This window comes from Gymnoscopelus braueri (assembly GCF_963280865.1).
Source record: "Gymnoscopelus braueri genome assembly, chromosome: 3".
Lineage (NCBI taxonomy): Eukaryota > Metazoa > Chordata > Actinopteri > Myctophiformes > Myctophidae > Gymnoscopelus > Gymnoscopelus braueri.
Window position 1 is genome coordinate 11,400,415 of NC_137612.1, and position 22,178 is coordinate 11,422,592.

The window sequence follows — 22,178 nt, forward strand, 5'->3', positions numbered from 1 at the left end:
GCTCATGGGGAGAAATTAGGGGTTATGTGTGTTGCTCAAGGACACTTTCGGAAGGAGGAGAACCTTCCGATTTCAAGGCGGCCACTCTACCTACTGAGCCACTGCCACCACTGTGTGTGTGTGTGTGTGTGTGTGTGTAGCTAGCCTGCTGCAACCCTCCTGATTTCGTGTATAAAGGGGCGTGTGTATAGAGCCGGCGAGAGACGGCGCCTGATCCCATTGGTTCACCGATCTGTCCGTCAACCCCCGCCCCGTTAACACAACATTACGAGCGACGCCCACTGCACTCTGGTTGGTTGGGAAATGAAACACTTCCTCATACCCAGTACAGGCTATAGTTGGGCCAGGCTTTTATTTTTTAGCAAAACTAAGCAATAAAAGCCTGGAGATCGAGGCTAGTGTGTAGCTAGCTATATGGCAGACTAGTGACACAGGCTGACAAACCGTTTACCATTAGGCTGGATGCCTCACAAGTTCCAAACTGTGTTATACAACACATGGAGTGTTGTATAATGTTTCATTGGAGTGTTGGAGTGTTATACAACACATGGAGCATTGTATAATGAGAGAGACTCAGTGAACTGTGGCGTCTCCCGCCCTATGCTCCCGCCATATGCTTGAATTTCGCCTGCTTTGCCTGCCCCCTTCTATGACGTAGACTCTGACGGGACTTAATTCAAACCAGAGCCATGATTCAAATGTGAAAAAAAAGCAGAGAGCTATGATAAAAGTTACTCAAAGTAATTTTTTCTTTCAAATATAGACATTTACAATAGACATTTTACACTCATCAAATCAAATGTTACACCAAGTCTGTGACCTATATTTTCTCTTGCTATTTCATATAGGAAGTCTAACTGTCTAAAATAGAGAATATTCACTGTTTCTTAATTAAACTAAAAATTAAAAAAAATATATATATATATTATAATTGTTTTATTACACATTTATAGACAAAACAAAAATCATTTTTTTTAAATATATAGCCTAAATATGTACACACACGCACACACACACACACACACACACACACACACACACACACACACACACACTCACACATTCGACTCAACTGTCTCTAACGCAGTGGTTCTCAAACCTTTTCATGTCAAGGACCCCCAAATTGACACTTATTAGCCTGCAGACCCCCATTTGAAAAGATATGCCAGGGACCCCCATAAGAGAAGATTTTTACAGCTCTATAGCAGTGATTCTCAACCATTTTAATTTCAAGGACCCCCAGCTTGACATGCATTAGGCTACGGACCTCCATTTAATGACATTTCTATCTCTAGGACCCCAATTTATATTGTAAAATCAATGTTAATTTAACTCTGAGAGTGTACAAATGGAACCAAATGGACCCATTAGGTTCCATTTGGTTTCATTTGTACACTCTCAGAGTTACATGCCCACAAGGGTCCATTTAGTTCCTAACTATCCCTCATTTAGCTGGGGACCCCCTGGAACTCCCTCAAGGACCCCTGGGGGTCCCTGGACCCCACTTTTAGAACCAATGCTCTAACAAGCGCTGATAGTCAGACTTCACATACCATGCAGGGTTGGACCATAGAGGGCCCAGGACTGGAATTTCCTCTCCATAGGGGTACTGTTACGTGAGCAGGGTTCATGTATTTACTGGGCCAACCGGCTAAAAGTAGGTCATTACATCAGCTTTGCATAGGACGGGAGGAGAGACGATCTTCCACGCCCACCCACCAAAGTTCATAAAAGTCCCACTCTAGCAGCCAGCCAGACTTGGAGAAATAATCAAGCAAAGCAGCCAAGAAAACTTGAGTTTGATTGATTTGGATTTAGTTACATATTTTCACTTTTTACTTTGTTTGGCTTTTTATTTAGCTAGCCTACTACACAACGTTTTTTGAGAAGTGATCTACAGACTGTCACTCCCTGCTGTGTTTTTAATTCATTCACAGAAGGACTTGACTTCCATTGGACTGTTGTGTAAGTAAAAAAAACTATAATATGAACTAACGATTTTAAAGGCATTTCTCCACTGTTTTGAATTGCCTTATTGCAGCCTATGTCTGTAAAATAACATTTACACTCATCAAATGTTACACCAAATCTGTAACCTATATAGTCTCTTGCTATTTCACATAAAATAGGGAATATTCACTGTTTCACAATTAAACATTTGCCCAAAACTAAAATATTATAGGCCTAATTATTATATTAAACATTTATAAAGATTTTTCACTCGAACATTTCCGCAAACTGTACGAAGATCAGCATTTTCCAACTCCGACAGACATTAAATCATTATAGTAGCCTCTAGTTTGATATCACTGATGTTTTGAAGAGTTATGTTTAGCTAGCCTACAGTGTGGTTATGACCAGGTCCAGTTTATGGGGCTGCCTTGTTTTTGTGGTTTTTCATTCGTTTATAAACTAAAACTTTAAAAGGCATGACCCATTTTTCGTTAGGCTGGATGTTAAGTGCAGTAATAAATGGGAGGGGCACACACTCAGTCTAACCTTGGTGTCTCCCGCCATATGCTTGAATTTGAGGCCTAATCCCTCCCTGTTCTATGACCTAGATTCTGCATAGACCTCAAGTCAGTGTGAGATATGTAGCCTGAAAAGTTAGATATTTGGACAAATTTGACTTTGTTTTGTATTTTGAAAACTTAACTTAACTTTTTTAATTTCAAAATTATATGACTATACCTTTACTTTACAAATTCTGGTGTCTGGTGATATTTATTTTTGATTACGTACAACAATTTATGTAAAATAATTCAATGTTATGTCCATCTTTAATATACTCTGTTAGTGTAGGAACATCTGTCTGACTTTGCCAACTAACCCGTGTTCTTGAATCTCCTTTTGTCTCATGTAGTGTAAAACGATGGCTTCTCACAAGCGAATCCTAAGGTCATTGGGGAACAACGGCCCTATCAAAAGGACCCTGTTTGGTCCCTTTGGCCCCGTGGATCGAGAGCAACTCCAACTGGATTACCAGGCTGCCCTGCGCAAAGACCTAGAGGATGCCTCAAGACGCTGGGGCTTTGACTTTTTCTCAAAGAAGCCCCTTGATGGGGGTGACTTCCAGTGGGAGAGCATCCTACGTGCGCCTCAAAGATGTGTTTTCAACCATCAGAACATGGAGAAAACGCCAGAGAGAGAACAAGACGAGAATGGCAAGCTCAAGAGGAAGCAGACCAATATTACAGGTTAGTGTTTAAAATAGTGACGGAATTTGCAGGTAGATTTGCTTTTAGTTGAAGATTGTATGTTTGCATTCTAGTGCTAACTACAGCCCTTCAATGTTCTTTATCTCAACAGATTTCTATCAGGCCAAGAGAAGAGTGGATGAGAATCAGGCCAAGAGAAGAGTGGATGAGAATCAGGCCAAGAGAAGAGTGGATGAGAATCGGATGCCGCGCAGTAAAATGCCTAGAGTCCAAGTGAACCACAACAAACGACTTCACTCGGGGGAAACAACCAGATTATGCAAAGACTGCCTAGTGCCTACTGTATATATTCGCTCATAAGGAGATCTTGAACATAAAGAATGGGAAAACAGACTCTACACTTCATTGTTTATGTAAGGATAATCATTGTACTGTATTCATTCTATGAAATAATGAAAATATTTAAGTGGTATCAGTGAGTTTTCCCTGTATGTATTCAGGACCAACAGGGAACCGAACTGAGTATGGGGGTGGGTGGGCCCACCGGGCCCACCCCTGAACATGGGGGTGGGGCCACCCCACACCCCACATTCCACAATACTGTGTAAACAATCACATATCTGCCTCGTTGTCTTCATAGAAACTTGAATACTAGAATGAAGCAGCCACTTCTTATTGAGCTCCATTGGACTTGCACATCTACTGTACCAAACCATTGAATTGTTAGTACATACAGTACGTACAGTAAGTACATAACGGCTGAAAATGGTAAAGAGGGTGCAAGACCATTCGACTCATGTTGTGAGATTTAATAATGTTTTTGTTTGTTATGTTTTTGCATTATGTTTATCATGAGGGTAAGGAATAATTGTATTGCTTCCTTAGTTTTTTTACAAGCCGTTTATGTCCAAAGTGTGTCTGAATTGTGTGCCATATATGAACACATACTCTGAAACTGTGTAGAGTACTGAAATACATGCAGTTGCTTTGTGTGAAGATAAATGACAGAAGTGCCTCCACTTTCCCTATAGCAGACTGCCACAATGCTCTGTCAAGACTTTGACAAGGATAGCATGAGAGAGATTTGAGTACAACACATGATCTTGTGAATTCTTCAAAGCAATATTCAACTTGTTTTATATATATATATACAAAGATTTATCTATAGAGTCTAATGCAGCACTGTTAAGTAGCAAAGCAGTATTGCTGTCATAAAGCTGTCAAGTGGTGCGTTTTGGCCATCCAATATAACCAAGGGGCTTGAACATTCCTTAAAGAACAACCGTATGAAACATATTGCTATGTTTTGTTTGAGCTGTAAGCTGAATACTTTATTATTTTTCTATTGGAGGAGTGGTGCAATTGAGCACACAAAAGTGTCCTCGTATCTGCCTCAAAACTAAATAGGATATTTGTCCCTGATAGTAATGTCTATGATGGCAAATCCTGCTGCTATGGGTAATGTCAATGGGTGTCTATGAAGATCGCTATAATGCTAAATCTTTCTGATAGCTTTGAAATGCTCACAGCCCCAAATACAATAAGAAAAACTACTTCTGCACTACCCCATAATGAATTCACTTCTGTGTATAGATGCTTGTGCTGTGCACATGTGTGCACATGGGTCCTAGATAGTGTTTTATGGCAAAATATACAAATAAAAAAATATGTTCTCATTTATTGTGAAATATGCCTTGTGGTTATTTAGTTGTTTAATTGCCAATATAATTCAAAATTCCAATAAAATGTTCTTGTGTACATTATTACCTGATCACATTGTTCACAAATGTCTGTTGTCAAATTGCTGTTGTCATTCAGTCTCTGATCCGCTTTATCTGATTTGCTTAATTTATATATGCAAAGGTGTTATTTAGTCAATTTCAATAATTGCTCATCTAGGGGCATGCCATGATAACTATTTAAGCAATAACATCCATTATTTAATTCCAGTAGAGACCTGTGGACATGTCCTTCTCTATCCTGTCCTACTATCCTATTATATCTAAATAAAGCAAAAAACAAATCAAAAGTCCAACACTAGTATTCTTGTGAGAAGACTTGAAGAAATGGAAGCAAAGTAGCAAACTTGTGTTTGATTGATTTGGATTTAGTTGCATATTTTGACTTTTGACTTTTGTTTGGCTTTCACAGTGAGTGACTTAGACAGTCACTCACTGAAGTGTTTTTAATTCAAGGACTTGACTTGATTTTAAGTCAAAAACAATAATATGAACTAACGATTTTACAGGCATTTTTCCACTGTTTTGAATTCACTTATTGTAGCCTATAACTCTGTATGGGCTACATTTATACCCTTGCCTACTGTTAAACAACACATAGGATAGCCAGTTGTTTGAGTTATAAGGCTGTGGGTAAGTGGCATTAAATTATCGTAACACAAATAACTAGAACATTGTCTCCAGTTTGATATGACTGACGTTTTCCCAAGCATTCAGTGTGGTTTTGACTCATAGGCTACTGTGTTTATCAGGCTTAAAAGTAGACGTTGTTTTTCTTGATGAACTTTGGTCAGGTTTTTATGTTTTACCAGTCAAGGAGGTGAGGTGTATAATAACAAGTGTAGCTATATATCAGACCAGTGACAGGCTGACAGCCCATTTACCATTAGGCTGGATGCCTCACACGAGTTCCAAACTCACATGGAGTGTTGTAGTAAAAGGGAGGGTCTTGACCCAGTGAACCGTGGTGTCTTGAATTTTGCCTGCCCCCTTCTATGACAGGACTTCATTCAAACGTGATAAAAGTTACTCAGCGTTAATATTTTTTCTCGCGATGCCTGAAAACAAAAATAACATTTAGCCTACTGTACACAATGTTACAACAAATCTGTAACCTATATAGACCCTTGCTATTTCATATAGGAAGTCTAAAATAGGGAAGATTCACTGTTTGACAATTTAAAACTTCCGCATATACTGTGTGAAGATCAGCATTGTTGTCTGACTCTGAATCTGACAGACATTAAATTATTAAATAACTAGTAGCCTTCTAGTTTGATATGAGAGTTGTGTTTGCTATGTAGTAGCCTACACACAGTGAGGTTACGACCCATAGGTCCAGTTTATGGGGCTTGCTTGTGTTTTTGCGGTTTCTCATTCGTTTATAACCGTAAACTTATGAGAATGCTTGATGAACTTTTGTCTAGTTTTTGTGTGTTTTTGTGCCAGTCAAGGAGGTGAGGTGTACAATAATATGTGTGGGGCGTCACAGAGGGGAGGGGGGTGTAGTGGGACTGAGTTACTAGCAGTGTTGCAATGCTGAATTGGAACGTGGTTGCACTCTATTTTAATGACTTGACGTGCACGTCGCTTAACACCTACACTACAGGTCACACAATGGACAATTGATATGCATCTAGGCTCATTCCTATGTTAATCCACCTGGTATGAGTCGGGAGACTTTGTAAACTTTGTTGAGGTGTGAATTTAAAGTTGTTTTAAATCTATGCGTGTGCCTGCGCGTGCTCCTGGTCAAATAGGTTCCTGCACGGCGTGTAAGGCCGTCCCATGAGCAATGCAACCCTGGTTACTAGGGCCCCAGGTAAGGGGGACCAACAAAAAAACAACCAACATATTCTTTTGTCTTTTTTAAAGAAAAAAAATCATAGGGGGGCCCACAGTGAATCTTTGTCCCCAGGGCCCAGAATTTGGTGCTACGCCCTTGTGTGTAGCTATGGAAGACCAGTGACAGGCTGACAGCCAGGCAGCCCGTTTATCCTACTTTTAGGCTGGAGGCCTCACACGAGTTCCAAACTCACGTGAAGTGTTGTAGTAAATGGGAGGGTCTTGACCCAGTGAACCGTGTTGTTGTCTCCCACCAGATGTTTGAATTTCGCTTGCTATGCCTGCCCCCTTCTATGACGTAGACTCTGACAGGACTTAATTCAAACACGATAAAAGCCTATAGGATAAAAGCATAGAGGTATGATAAAAGTTACGCAAAAAGTTATAAAGCAAACTGTGCAAAGATCAGCATTGTCTGACTCTGACAGACATTAAATGATTAAATAACTGATAGCCTCTACTAGTTTGAATGTTAGCTATGTAGCAGCTTATGGGGCTTGCTTGTGTTTTTGTGGTTTCTCATTCGTTTATCACCGGAAACTTATGAGAATGCTTGATGAACTTTTGTCTTTGTTTTTGTGCCAGTCAAGGAGGTGAGGTGTAGCCTATAATAGTAGGCCAGTGACAGGCTGACAAACCGTTTACCGTTAGGCTGGATGCCTCACACGAGTTCCAAACTCACATGGAGTGTTGTAGTAAATGGGAGGTGTCTTGACACAGTGAACCATGGTGTCTCCTGCCATTATGCTAGAATTTTGCTTTGCCTAATGCCTGCCCCCTTCTATGACCTAAACTCTGATATGACCCATATCCAGTTTATCTAGTTTTTGTGTGTCAAGGAGGCGTGACCATTTAGGTAAAGGTTATGATAGACCTAGCCTCGGAAACCCATGCCTTTTTTTATGATAGACCAAGTGGCAGCCCATTTTACCTTGGGCTGGATGCATGGACACGAGTTCCAGACTCACATGGAGTGCAGTAATAAATGGGAGGGCACTCACTCAGTTGAACCGTGGTGTCTCACGCCATATGTTTGAATTTCTCCTCCTTTTCCTCCCCCGTTCTATGATGTAGACTCTGACAAGACCTCATGTCATGCCATTGACATCGTGATAAGTTCTTTCAAATTGCCTTTTTTTTCTCACAATGCCTCAGAACAAAAATATATATTTATGCAAATAAAATTTTTGCTACACCAAGTCACCAAATCATGAACTACTTTAGATATAGTTCCTTACTTTTTTAAATTCTAGAACTGGGAATATTCACTATGTTAAACAATGCAATACTTATAAAATTATTCTAAACTAAAATATTATAAATATTATTTTACAAATGTAAAAACTTGCTTATCACTTTGTCTTGAACATTTATTTCATTTAACACAAACTTTGCATCGTCAAATAAGCACTGAATAAATGAATTTATAGTAAAACACCTTAGTCATTCATGGGTGTAGCCATGACAAGATTTCTGTATTATGACTATTCATTCCTCAAGGGAGTTTGTCCTTCAGTCCAACCCTATCCTGCAGTGTATACACAGCCATGTCAGGTGATTTCAGCAGATAGAGGTGGAAATAGCTTTGAGAGGAACTCATCCAGATCATATCTTTGTTTTTCTTCTACTTTAAGACATTTTATGAGACAAATAGGTAAAGTAATGATGAATTAAAAAAATCTACTTTTGATTGTTATTCCATTATTTGCCTGACACATTAGACAGAAGTTATAACAGCTGTTGATTATCAGAATAAAACAAACCACAACAAAATGTGACACTTTTTAAAAGTCCTTTCAGTTGGTGTGTAATCCGCTTTAGAATTAAACTCATTTAGGATGACATTTATTTTTCCAGGACAGCCAGTGAGTGTATTAGAAACATGGAAACGACAAATAGTTTGACACTGTCTCCTAGTGGTCATATGTGCAACTAGAAAAAGTGCTCCTCGGAGCACAGGTCTCCGCCAGGTCAGGTACGTTATTGTGGCCTCCTGGTGGCGCTATAATAGGCCAATGTGAAAAGGGTGCCATTTGTTCAAGGGCTTTTCACTGCAATCGGACACTGCATGATTTGAGGCATTTTGTTCCAAAAATATGTTTGCAGAATTAGACCTGCTGGTGGCGCTATAACAGGCCAATGTGAAAAGGGTGGCATTTCTTCGTCGGCCTAATAGAAATGTGCGTGTGAAATTTCACGGAAATCGCAAGCTGCGTTCATGATTTGAGGCATTTTGTTCAAAACGGAACAATCCTGCAAACTTTGGAAGCCAATCTTAGGCAATCAGGATGGAATATGGGAAATTGGAGAAATCCGTGTTGATCACATGACTATAGAGATACTGTGTACCGATTTGTGTGATGTTTGGACAAAATCTGTAGGAGTAGTATCAATAAATGTGTTTTGCACATATCGGCCTCCTGGTGGCGCTATAAACGGCCAATCTGAAAAATTTGGGCCAGAGGTTCTGAGTTGGCATCCAGGGAGTGTGCGTGCACAGTTTCGCAGCGGCCGGGCCAACGGTGCCAGAGATTAGCTGCTAACGGACGGACAGGACGGACACACGGACGGACGGACGGACGGACGTACGGACGGACAGGGGGTAAAACATACTCTCTCGCCATGCCTTTCGGCCTGGCGGAGACAATGAGTAAAACATCCTGTTCAGGATTTGTCTTTACATGTAGTAGAGATTATGTCCGGACATGTACCAGTGAATGGGCACGTGAAATTTGAAAACATTTACGTGGTATCATCAGTGACTCTAACAGGGACCTGAACATGCATGGGTGGGTCCACCCCCACATTCCACAATACTGTATAAACAATCACATGTCTGCCTCTTTGTCCTCATAGAAACTTGAATACCAGAATGAGCTTTGTTGGACTTTCTTTTTCCATGACAGCCAGCAGTGGTGGAAGAAGTACTCACATTTTTTTTTGCTTAAGTAAAAGTTGCTATACTGCAATGTAGAAATACTCTGTTACAAGTAGAAGTCCGGAATTAAAAATGTACTTGAGTAAAAGTACAAAAGTATTGGCATCAAAATGTACTTAAAGTACCAAAAGTAGAAAGTACTCATTATGCAGAATGTCCCATTTCACAAGTTTTCACATATATAAAATGTATAAGAATCTTTTGAAAGCAGATCTACAAGCTCACAAAGCGTCACATCGCCACGCATTGTGAGCTTGTAGATTGTCTATTTTCAAAAAGCCAAAGGGTTAATGTATGTTTTGTAATAATCTACAAAGTAACTAGTAACTACAAAGTTTTCAAATAACTATAGTGGAGTAAAAAGTACAATATGTGCCTCTGAGATGTAGTGGAGTAGAAGTAAAAGTACAGAAATTTGGAAATACTCCATTAAAGTAAAAAATACCTCAAAATAAAGTACTTGAGTAAATGTACTTAGTCACTTTCCACCACTGACAGCCAGTCAGTCTGTTAAAACATGGAAACGACAAATAGTTTGACACTGTCTCCTAGTGGTCATATTTCTATGTGCAATGAGTAAACCGTCCTGTTCAGGACTTGTCTCTACATGTAGAAGTAGAGATTATGTCCGGGCATGTACCAGTGAATGGGCGTGTGGCCCAGGCTTTAAAAAGAGCTGCCTGCAGCCTGAGCCTGACCATATCACTATCTAATGTTGTCAGACCAGTGTGGGATGCAGTAGTATTAAGGATAAGTTAGATAGACTTGGACAATGGTAAGTTTGACTTGTTTTGTATTTTGACAACTTAACTGGGAATGTTTAATCTAAAAAATATATGACTATCCCTTTACCTTACAACTTCGGGTGTCTGGTGATATGTATTTTAGTTGTGATTATGTACAACAAATTATGTGAAATAATTAAATGTTATGTCCATCTTTAATATACTCTGTTTGTCTAGGACAGGGGTCTTCAAGGTTTTTCAGGTCAAGGACCCCCCACTATATTGTATAAAATTGAGTTACAGATTAAACCTTTTCATAGATTTCATAAAATAGCTTCATAGACTTGTTTGACAGCACTGTCATCCTGTGTTAGATTCATGTTAATGTGTATTTTCAGACATTTAACTGCTTAAACCCTCAATACTGAGTAGATTTGACCTTTGAATCTGTACTTAGTCTGCTTTTTTCCCTCTACACCAAACCTCTTTGCCGAAAATAGCCGATCTACAAGCTCACAACGCCTCGCACAGAGAGCCGTTGTAGATCTGCTATTTTTGGCTAAAGTTCTCCTCAGAATAGGGATGCTAGGGTTTAATATCCTATCACACAAAGATTTGGTGGCCGGGGCCCCCTGTAGTAACTCTGAGGACCCCCTAGGGGTCCCGGACCCCTTGTTGAAGACCCCTGTGTATAGGAACACAGGGGTCTGACTTTGCCAACTAACCTGTGTTCTTGGATCTCCTTTTTGTCTCATGTAGTGTAAAACGATGGCTTCTCACAAGCAAATCTTAAGGTCACTGGGGAACAACGGCCCTGTCAAAAGGAACCTGTTTGGTCCCGTGGATCGAGAGCAACTCCAACTGGAGTACCAGGCTGCCCTGCGCAAAGACCTAGAGGATGCCTCAAGACGCTGGGGCTTTGACTTTGTCTCAGAGAAGCCCCTTGATGGGGGTGACTTCCAGTGGGAGAGCATTTCAGCCAAAGTGCCACTCCTCGACCTATCTTGTACACTCGGCCAGGGACATCTGAAAGGACAGAGAGTTGTAGAAGTAGCAGTGAATTCTCGCTCAGAAAGTCAGAAGGAGAACATCCTACGTACGCCTCAAAGATGTGTTTTCAACAATCAGAACCTGGAGGAAACGTCAGAGAAAGAACAAGAAGAAGAGAGTGGCAAGCTCAAGAGGAAGCAGACCAAGATTACAGGTTAGTGTTTACATAGTGATTGATTTTAGAGGCCCTCAGTTGTGGAGCTCTCTAAACGCATCACTTAAGTCATCACTATCCTTGCCAATATTTTAGAAACATCTAAAAAAATATATCCAATTTCTTCCTCACTGTAGTCTAGTCCATATGATTTAGTGCTGATGTGTTGTCTTTTTTTCTTTTGTGCAGTTTTCTTTTGTATTGTTCTTATTGAACTTTTAATGTATGCTATCTAATGACCTCTTCATGCACAATAACTTGTTTTCTTTTGATATGTATTTTTTCTATTTTATATTACAATGTGCTAATGAATAAACTAAACTAAACTTGTGACCGAAATTGCAGGTAGATTTACTTTGAGTTGAAGATTGTATGATTGCATTCTGGTGCTAATATTCATTTTCTTTTATTTTCTTTATCTCAACAGATTTCTATCCGGCCAAGAGAAGAGCGGTTGAGAATCCGATGCCACGCAAGTCAGGGCTGTAGTTTTGCTGCAATTTGATACTACAGTAAATTGCTTAGAGTCCAAGTGAACCACAACAAGTTTACACTACTTCACTCGGGGGAAACAAACCAGATAATGCAAAGACTGCCTATTCGCTCATAAAGGAGATCTTGAACATAATCAATGACTGGTCTAAAATCAATGGGAAAACAGGAGTAACCTCATCTACACTGTACACGTCATTGTTTATGTAAGGATAATCATTGTACAGTATTCACTCTATGATGGTTGGTGTTTTGCCAGTGGTAAGACGGGCACATGAAATTTGAAAACATTTAAGTGGTATCAGTGGGTTTTCTCTGTATGTATCAAGGACAAACAGGGAACCAAACATGGTTGGGTCCACCCCACATTCCACAATACTGTATAAACAATCACATTTCTTCCTCTTTGTCTTCATAGAAACTTGAATACTAGAATGAAGCAGCAGGCAACTTCTTATTGGGCTCTATTGAACTTGCACATCTACTATACAAATCATTGAATTGTTAGTAGTACATAAGTACATAACGGCTGGAAATGGTAAAGCGGGTGCAGGACCATTCGACTCATATTGTGAGATTTAATAATGGTTTTGTTTCTTTCCTTTTTTCATTTTTTTCTATCTTTATTAGGAATGATTTCATTGCTTCCTTTGTTTTAAAAAAAAAAAGCCGTTCAAGTGTGTCCTTTTATATCTTAAACTGAATTGGTCAAGGTCTTGTGAACTCTTCAAAGCAATATTCAACTTTCTTTTTAGATACAAAGATTTGTCAGTATAGAGTATAATGCAGCACTGTTAAGTAGCAAAGCAATATTGCACATAGTTAAGTAGTAAAGCAGTATTGCACATAGTTAAGTAGCAAAGCAGTATTGCACATAAAGCTGTCAAGTGGTGCGTTCTGGGCACCCAAAATAACCAAGGGGCTTGAACATTCGTTAAAGAACAACCGTATGAAACATATTGCTATATTTTGTTTGAGCTATAAGCTGAATACTTTATTTGTTTTCTGTTGGAGGAGTGGTGCAATTGAGCACACAAAATGTCCTCGTGCCTCTAGGATATATAGGATATTTGTCTTTGATAGTAATGTCTACGATGGCAAATCCTGCTGCTATGGGTAATATCAATGGGTGTCTATGAAGATCACTGTAATGCTAAATCCTTCTTATAGCTTTGAAATGCTCACAGCCCAAATACAATTTAAAAAACACAATTAGCAACATTACCCCTATAACGAATGCACTTTTGTTTATATATGCTTGTCCACATGCAGGTCCTAGGTCGTGTTTTATGGTAAAATATACAAATGCAAAAATATGTACTTATTTATTGTGAAATATGCCTTGTGGTTATTTAGTTGTGTTTATTTGATAATAAAAAATCCAATTAAAGGTTAAAAATGTATGTTCTTGTGTACATTTTATTACCTGATCACAGTTATATTTGTTTACGTCTGTTGTCATTGGGTCTCTGATCCGCTTTCTCTGATTCACTTAATTTGTACGCAATGTATTGTGCTATTTATTACATTTCAATAATTGATCATCTAGGGGTATGGTATGCCATGATGGTAACTAGATTCAAGCAATAACATCCATGATTTGATAGAGAAACTTGTTTTACTGTTAATATGAGAATCGTGTGGAGGGCAATAAGGACCCCCTCTAAAACGAGAGTATCCATCTCAAAGGGTTTATCCTTCCAACTAAGGTACATTATTATACATTAGTTTGAACAAAAATAACAAATATTATTTTTTCATGTGAAAGTGTAAGAGGATGAGGGGTAAGACCTAACTCTATGGGTAAGACTCACCCCCATAGCAATATTAACTTGCTGAATAGCACTAACTAGCTAGCTTGAATTATTCACTGGTGTAGCCTAAGCAACTGTAACCTTTTAGCTTGTTCTCATCAAAATTATATTTTAATAAATAGTTTAATAAAGTTATTGGTTAAGATATTATAAATATTGGTTTAATTGATTTGAATATACAGAAAATAATCAAAACTTTCACACCATTTTAATAATTTGTTCACACTTGCATGCTTTTTTAATCATAAATAAAAAAGTGTAGCAGGTACTGTATGTAACAGCATGTTTATAAACTCTCCGATTGTATTAGTCCTAGGCCCATAAATTCTAAATTAATTTCCATGAATAAAACTGTTCTAAAAACAATAAAAATAATTTCTGTATGTGTTATGTTGCATTTAAACTAAGAGCAACATAAAGTTAATTGTCTGATTATTTTTTATTATTGAGAGGCAAAATGCTCCTGGTGGTTGGCTTAACCTGGCAGGGGCAGTCTTCCCCGGGTTGTAGGAGAAGATGCCCTTTATACGTTTTTTACATTTAGTTTTACAATAACAAAGTTGTAGTCTGTTACGATTTACACTCTAAAAGTGTTGACACTTATTCCACAATCTCATTTGAAAATTGTGAGAGGCGACACGGGACTACTAATAATGTGGCTAAAGTATACAGTGTTAATTTTAAGGTATGGTAAGTGATATAATTTTTTTATTAAAAAGGTTAAAGAACTATATTCTGATAGTAATCATTGATACAGAGCGTTTGTTCGGTCACAGGGGTCTCTCCAGCTCTTTACAGAATATAGTACATTTTCAGGTAGGTCACAAAATTAAACCAATCAGGAGGGAGCACTGAATATGCATTTTCTGTTTAATAAAAAGCTGGAGAGACATGGGAGACTCCTTTTACTGAACAAACACTATAGCAATGAGTACTATCAGAATATAGAGCTATTTAACACTTATTTTAACCAAAGTAAATCACTTACCCTACCTTTAACTCTGTTAACACACAGGATTGTCCTGTGTACTTCAAACAGGCTCCATGCATTATTTTTTCTTCCTCTTTGCAGCTGAGGCATGTCACTTTCCATACTTGCTGCGGTAGCTCCGTATGTACGCATGGGCCTGTGTGTATTCAAGGTTTAGAGGGTAGAGGGGGGCATAATAGGCAGTGACACAAGCCCTTCTGTCCCCCCCCTCTTCCACCTCACCCTCCTCCCCCCTCTTCTCCTCCTCCTCCTCCCTCCTCTTCCTCCTCCCCCTCCCCCTCCCCTCCCCCTCCCCCTCCCCCTCCCCCTCCCCTCATCCCTCCTCCCTCCCCCTCCCCTCTTCCCTGGCCTCAGCACAGAGGCACCTGCACGCGTGCGCTAGACTCCACTGCTCCCCCTCCCCTTCCCCTCCATCATCTGTCCCTCATCCATTATAGGGCAGGACGGATAGCATTTGGGTAGAAAGAGAGGGACAGAGAGGAGATACAGAGAGAGAGAAAGAAAGAGAGAGAAGGAGAGAGAGACACAGAGAGAGGGTGTGTGAGCAAGTGATCTCACCGAGGCAGACGGAGAGGAGACGCAGAGAGGAAAATGAGAAATAGATCGGAGGGAAAGAGGCACGGCGAGGCTGCAGACATCTTTGCCGTCAACAATGGAGCATGAGGACCCAGTGAAGCGTTAGGGAGGGGAAATAGGGAGGGGTGGGGGGTGGTCTCCACTGTGAGCCCAGGGGAGAGGAGGGGAGGGGTACATAGCAGGCAGAGGATGAAAAAAAGGATGGGCCTCAAACACAGACTTGCAATGGCACTGCCAATCTTGGATTAAACAGTATGGTAACGTTTCTAATTTAATCTATCTGGTTTTGTGTCTATCCATCTTGTGTCTCACCTCCACGCTTGTTGACACCCATCACCCATTTCTTATGTCGCAGTGTGTTCCTCCCTCCATGTGAAGTCTCTTTTTTATGTCATGGACATCTGCTATCTTCATCTTCACCATCATCACAGAGCTGCCTCCAGACCAGGCCTCCCATTCCCCAAATCACCGTGGACAAATTCTCCCCAAATCACCATATGTTTTTCACATCAACCACTCAATTTGAGCATCGGCCATTGGTCTCTGTCTCCTCCTCTGTGTTGTTTTTGTTTGTGTCTTTTAACCCTATGGATGCTGAGCATTCCCTTCCTTTAACAGAAACAGTTTGTTTACTGCGTGAAGGATCTCACTTTCACTGATGAGAGATCAGTAGACGTTTAACCACTAGGGACCGCAGTCATCAGCTGGTTCTACATCACTTCCATTCATTTGTGATTGTAACCTACTAAACCCACTCAAAACAAAACAAATGTTGCCTCTGTGATGTATTTATAAAATGGTACAGGGGGCAACATTTGGGGCTTATTTGACACTGTCTCTCGCAAAAAAATAAATTGCTTGTAAAACCCTGCGGTGTCCTGTCTAGAGAAATTAGAGCACACTGAGAGATGTGTGGTGTCATGTGTCCACTCCGTCTCCTGTTTTCTGGGTCTGATTACAGTATTTTGATGTCTGTCTAGGCAACAGACATTATATACACATAAAGCCAACCGAACAGGGAAATCCTATATGTTTAAAGACTATAAATTATATGTCAGCAAAGAGCTCATTGTTTAAAGGGATTACTACATCATGTTACATCATGCTACATCAGTACCCTACTTTGCAAATCCTGCTGTCTACCACACAACACACTATTATGAGTGAACAGGATAAATGGACATTTTACAGATATTGTCAACCTAACTATCCTCATGGGAACATATAATCAGGGGATAGCATGTAATTATGTTCTCTGAATAGTTATCTCCCAGCTCTATCTTAGCCAATGCATCATAATAGAAAAGATGCTGCATTGTAAAACTCTTGTATTTAGGCTGAATTACCAGGCCTGGGATGCGCTGTGAAATTGTGTCACCTGATCGGCCAATAATATGTCAACAGATCTATGTGTGACATCTTGACTAGGTCTGAAATGAGACTTGTCGACTGTGAAATCCTGAGAAATGTAAAAAATGACCGGTATCACTCTCATATCAATCATGTCCATCACCATTCTCCCCTCTCTCTCACCCCTCAGCTGGATAAGAGTGAGGTGACCACTCTAGGCCTGCCCCCCACCGCCAGCCACGGAGGCTCTGACACTAACATCAGTGTTGACGGAGGAGGAGGGGCAGCGGCCGGGGTTGGGGCAGGGGCAGGGGCAGGGGCAGGGGCAGGGGCAGGGGCAGGGGCAGGGGCAGGGGCAGGGGCAGGGGCAGGGGCAGCAGCAGGGGGAGGAGAGGGGTCAGGGGTCGTTGAGCCCCAGCGGAGGCAACGAGTTGCAGTGGATCACCTTCAGCAGAAGATCCTAAAGATCACGGAGCAGATTCGAGTGGAGCAGGAGGCCCGCGATGACAACGTTGCAGAGTACCTCAAGTTAGCCCACAACGCAGACAAGCAACAGGCCTCAAGGATCAAACAAGTGTTTGAGAAGAAGAACCAAAAATCAGCGCAGAGCATTGCCCATTTGCACAAGAAGCTAGAGCACTATCATAAAAAGTTGAGAGAGATAGAACAGGTATGTATGTGAGTGTGTGTGTGTGTGTGTGTGTGTGTGTGTGTGTGTGTGTGTGTGTGTGTGTGTGTGTGTGTGTGTGTGTGTGTGTGTGCGTGCGTGCGTGCGTGCGTGCGTGCGTGCGTGCGTGCGTGCGTGCGTGCGTGCGTGCGTGCGTGCGTGCGCGTGTGTGTGAAAGTAAAACTTGATATTTTCCTTTGTCTTCCCTAATATGATATATATCCTACAGTATATCACTCAATTCCGATGACCATTTATAGGGGTTCAAGCCAGAGCTGAAATCCTATTGTTTTTGTGCTGGTTCATTGTTTTTCTCCTGTCGCGTTTTTTAATTATTATTGTTATTTATTTATTTTTTACCTTTATTTACCCATGGGTAGGTATGTTGAGCAGGAATGCTCTTTTTCAGCAACGCCCTGCCTGCACACAATCACTCAGACACACACACGTGTATATGACTTTTTACTAATTTGATTCTGTAACCCCTATTACACGTCTTAAGTTCCAGGTCTTATGACTAAACTGGAGGCGTGGCCAATGCTGCTTGGCTATTTTGAGTGGCCAAACAGCATTGGCCACGCCTATTTTGTGCGTCTAAGACGCACAAAATAGGGCCAGGCCCTAATGCTGGTTGTGGGTTCAATTCTCGAGCCCGATAACCTTTGCTGTGTGTCATTCCCCGTCTCTCTCCCTGTTTCCTGTCACTCTCCACTGTACTATCCAAATAAAGGCAGAAAAGGCCCAGACATATCTCTTGGCTTGAACCCCCTAATAATCACTGCTTTGTGATCGTCTTTGTAATTTGCTACACCTCTGTACATTCCTTCCTACTCTTCAGAACGGACCAGCCAGACAGCCAAAGCATGTCTTCCGGGACATGCAGCAGGGAATAAAGGATGCTGCACGGCGTGCTGGAATAGGTAGCTTTGGTGGCGGAGTGGTGGATGGGGTCAAAGGTGGCGTGTCTGCCCTCTCTCACACGGCCGTGGTGTCTAAGCCGAGGGAATTTGCCAGTCTTATCCGCAACAAATTCGGTAGCGCGGATAACATCGCACACCTGAAGGACACGTTCGACGACGGGGTCGGCGGACACTCTGTGGACGCGCCCACTCCCCGGGCACTGAGCGGCAGCGCCACACTGGTCTCGAGCCCAAAGTACGGCAGCGACGACGAGTGTTCCAGCGCCACGTCCGGCTCGGCGGCGGGCAGTAATTCTGTTGGGGCAGGGGGAGGAGGGGGCATGTCGGGGCTAGGGCCGGCGATGGGGAGTCCCAGGCTGGATGGGCATCATCACAGCCACCACCATCACAGCTCCTCCTGGGATGTTCTCCTGGAGAGCTTGCAGGACATCAAAGCCAGTCAGGTGCACATGGAGGATGCCATCGAGGATATGAAGGGTCAGCTACAGAGTGACTACTCCTACATGACCCAGTGCCTGCAGGAGGAGAGATATAGGTAGAGATGCCCAAACCCTGGAAACTTGCATACAACTGCCCAGTCCACATTTCAGAAGTTTGGGCCATTACTTTTAAAGGAGTAGTTCACCCAAAAAACGACTTATTTTCGATCAATTACACACCCCATGAAGCCTTGAATTCCTGGAGATTTTCTTGTTTTTGTTGCATTCCTGAGCCAATAATTTGATGACAAGCGAAGATTCAATTTAGTCTCCTACTGACCAGCCGACCCGTCATCAAATAATTGGCTTAGGAATGCGACAAAAACAAAAAAATCTCCATGAATTCAAGGCATCATGTGGTATGTAATTGATAGAAAATAAGTATTTTTGGGGGGTGAACTACTCCTTTAATGTTGTCAAATAATGTAGTGCTGTAATCACCAAGATGTTTTACATGTATTTCTTTTCTTCTCTATATATTTTTTTTATCATTCTTAAAAGCGTTCATGTTTTTGTTTTTGCATATTCAGGTATGAGCGACTTGAAGAGCAGCTGAATGACTTAACAGAACTGCACCAGAATGAGATGACTAACTTGAAACAGGAGCTGGCCAGCATGGAGGAGAAAGTGGCCTATCAGTCTTATGAAAGGGCCAGAGATATTCAGGTAAAACAAGACAGCTTGTCTGTCTGGTCACAAGGAGGACAATTATTAACTCACCACAAATAAACTCCAGTATTTTTTTTCCCATGCTAATTAGGGTGCAACAGTTAATCAAACTAATCGATTATAAAAATGAAAATAAAATAGCCCAAGATGTAGATCTGCTAATTCCAATCATTCGATGAATTAAAAAAAGGAAATAATGGATAGTTGCAGTCCTAATAATGCTAATATTGTCACTCTGTGTGGTATCTGGATGTGTCCATGCAGGAGGCTGTGGAATCATGTCTTACTCGTATCACCAAGCTAGAACTGCAGCAGCAACAGCAGCAAGTGGTGCAACTGGAGGGTGTGGAGAACGCCAATGCCAGGGCTCTGCTGGGCAAACTCATAAATATAATCTTGGCACTCATGGCCGTGCTGCTGGTGTTCGTCTCCACACTTGCCAATTTCATAACCCCCCTCATGAAGACCCGGGCGCGTGTAGGTGCCACCGTTCTCCTGACCCTGCTGCTGTTTGTCCTATGGAAGAACTGGGACTTCTTGGAGTTGTGGCTGCTGCCCAGTTGAGCATCTCTTAAACAAGGGAACCCCAGGCCTGAGGGACCAAAGCATGCAGAGCAGAACATTACAGGCCAACATGCTACGGCTCCCTCTACTCAATCACTAAAGGCTTGCTGACAGAAATAGAATGAGAGCCAGAGCAATCATCATTTCCCCTTGATGGTTAAGATGGTGTGACAGTGCTAATAAGAGCTGCAAGAAAGTACCTGTTCTGGGAAGGACTGAGAAGCCTATGACAAGCAATGTAACAAATTTCTGCCTGTTCACCTGAGCAACAATCACCTTTTCTCATCTTGTCCAATCTGTCATTGTTGATACCCCAACATTGCATTTATTGCCATTGCCAAATTTGAGGGTTGTGCAGGAAATCTGTGTTTTTCTAATAATACACAAATTACGAGGACTGTAACAGATACTTTATGACTAATATTCATGTTTGCTGTAACCTTCATGTTGAAGATATATAGTATACAGTCCTTGGAGCGCATAAGGGAACAAAGGCTTATTTTTTTTCTAAATATGAATGTTGAGTAGCCCATGTGCTCGTGCATGTTGTCAAATGTGCATTGAGATGCATTCAGCTTGCATGAGTTAACATTCCATTGCAAACAATTAGTACTGCCATTCTGTTGTCAGACATGCAAAACATGTATCTCAATTCACTTTCATCCCTATCTATGCGTGCTATCCAGCACATCCTGTTCTGGTGTTGAAGTAATTATTTTACATGTATTTCATTTTTGTCTTTTTATCTGTGGTGAAAAGAAAACAAATTTCAAATGTGAAATAGATATCTGGTAAGAATTTGTCGAAGTTAGCTACAACTTGCTCAATGCTATTTCAGCCACTATAGTTTAGCACTGCAAATATTAGTACCCAGTATCCAGTTCACTGGCATGTCAAATCATTGTCTCCATGTTTATACACAGTTTTCAAAGTTCATTACAACTGTTTTATTAATAATAAATGATTTCTTATATTAGACAGGGCTTAAATTGCATATTATTATGTTCAGTTAACTTTTTTTCTTTTTTAATTGACTGATTTGATCAAATGTTGGAAATTGTGAGTCATTCTAATGGCAATAATCTCTTGGTGGGAATTGTTTAGAATTTGGTTGAATTATTTACAAATGTACTATTACTGTCAAACAGGGAATGCAAAAAGTTAAGCATAACTAAGAAATACATAAACTAATATCAAGCTTTGATTGCTGGGTTGAGCTCACTGCCATCATAGCCTCTGCCATCCATCTCATCTATTTTTAAAGGTTTTATAGTATTTGTCAATCTAATGTGTTAAAGCAGGTTTCATTGTCACATATAAGAGTTTTAAGAGCCAGTATGTGTTTTATCACAATAAAAATCAGTACTTTTGGGGTTCATCCCACCTACAGTATATGGGCAAGTGGTCAGGCTTGACTGGAAATTATAAGTATGGGAATTATGCTGCATTTAGACGCCAAGATCTTGATTGAACCGTTTACAACCATACGTTTCCCCCGAAATAACAGTTTCTAAGTTATGATGATAGGTCAGTATGGTGCATCTGTCATTATTTGATACTCTGCTTTAGCTATACGATTTGCATCTGAACAGTTGGTATACACAGAAATATCTTCCTGGCCCTCATTCCAAACCAAGTCAATCATTCAGCCACCAGAACAGAGAAAGAAGACATAAGTAAGTGCAAGATCAAGTTTGAAATGTACATTGAGTCCCATATAAAGTCTACTTTATCATGGTGATTCAGTGGATATACATTTTTCTAAAAGCAAATTTACTGTGGTGAGTGGAAAGCTTTAAATGGACTATGTGGAAATGCCTTCACTGTTTTAAAAGCCAATCAACCTTATTTTAGTGGTAGTAGTTCCACTTTGGAACAGTGTTGCCCATAGACCTCTCAGCGTGAAAATGTAAAACCACAAAATCTACCTTTAATGAAACTGGAACCCAATTTAAGAGCTTAAAATAGATTTTGTTTTTGTTACAAACAGTACTTGCTGTGCTGTTTTTTCTACTCTTTTTTTTCTGACAAGGTCTAAAAACTAGGT

At 40.7% G+C, this 22,178-nt stretch overlaps 3 protein-coding genes across 3 annotated transcripts; all 3 read left to right on the forward strand.

Annotated features, from left to right (window-relative positions):
* Positions 1-1,769: 1,769 nt before the first annotated feature.
* LOC308082708 (cyclin-dependent kinase inhibitor 1-like) lies at positions 1,770-4,906 on the forward strand. The gene is made up of 3 exons (XM_080424672.1): positions 1,770-1,965; positions 2,864-3,197; positions 3,310-4,906. Exons 2-3 carry the CDS (start codon positions 2,873-2,875, stop codon positions 3,516-3,518), a joined length of 534 nt encoding a protein of 177 aa, XP_080280798.1. The 5' UTR covers positions 1,770-1,965; positions 2,864-2,872; the 3' UTR covers positions 3,519-4,906.
* Positions 4,907-10,349: 5,443 nt separating this feature from the next.
* LOC308082167 (cyclin-dependent kinase inhibitor 1-like) lies at positions 10,350-13,478 on the forward strand. Its single transcript, XM_080423831.1, has 3 exons — positions 10,350-10,455; positions 11,165-11,609; positions 12,037-13,478. Exons 1-3 carry the CDS (start codon positions 10,453-10,455, stop codon positions 12,096-12,098), a joined length of 510 nt encoding a protein of 169 aa, XP_080279957.1. The 5' UTR covers positions 10,350-10,452; the 3' UTR covers positions 12,099-13,478.
* A 2,080-nt stretch (positions 13,479-15,558) lies between these two features.
* Positions 15,559-20,131, forward strand: tmcc2 (transmembrane and coiled-coil domain family 2; the record flags this gene model as incomplete). Its single annotated transcript, XM_080423421.1, has 5 exons — positions 15,559-15,576; positions 17,023-17,502; positions 18,338-18,954; positions 19,429-19,564; positions 19,832-20,131. The coding sequence occupies 5 exons, from the start codon at positions 15,559-15,561 to the stop codon at positions 20,129-20,131; spliced, it is 1,551 nt and encodes a 516-aa protein (XP_080279547.1).
* Positions 20,132-22,178: the final 2,047 nt, after the last annotated feature.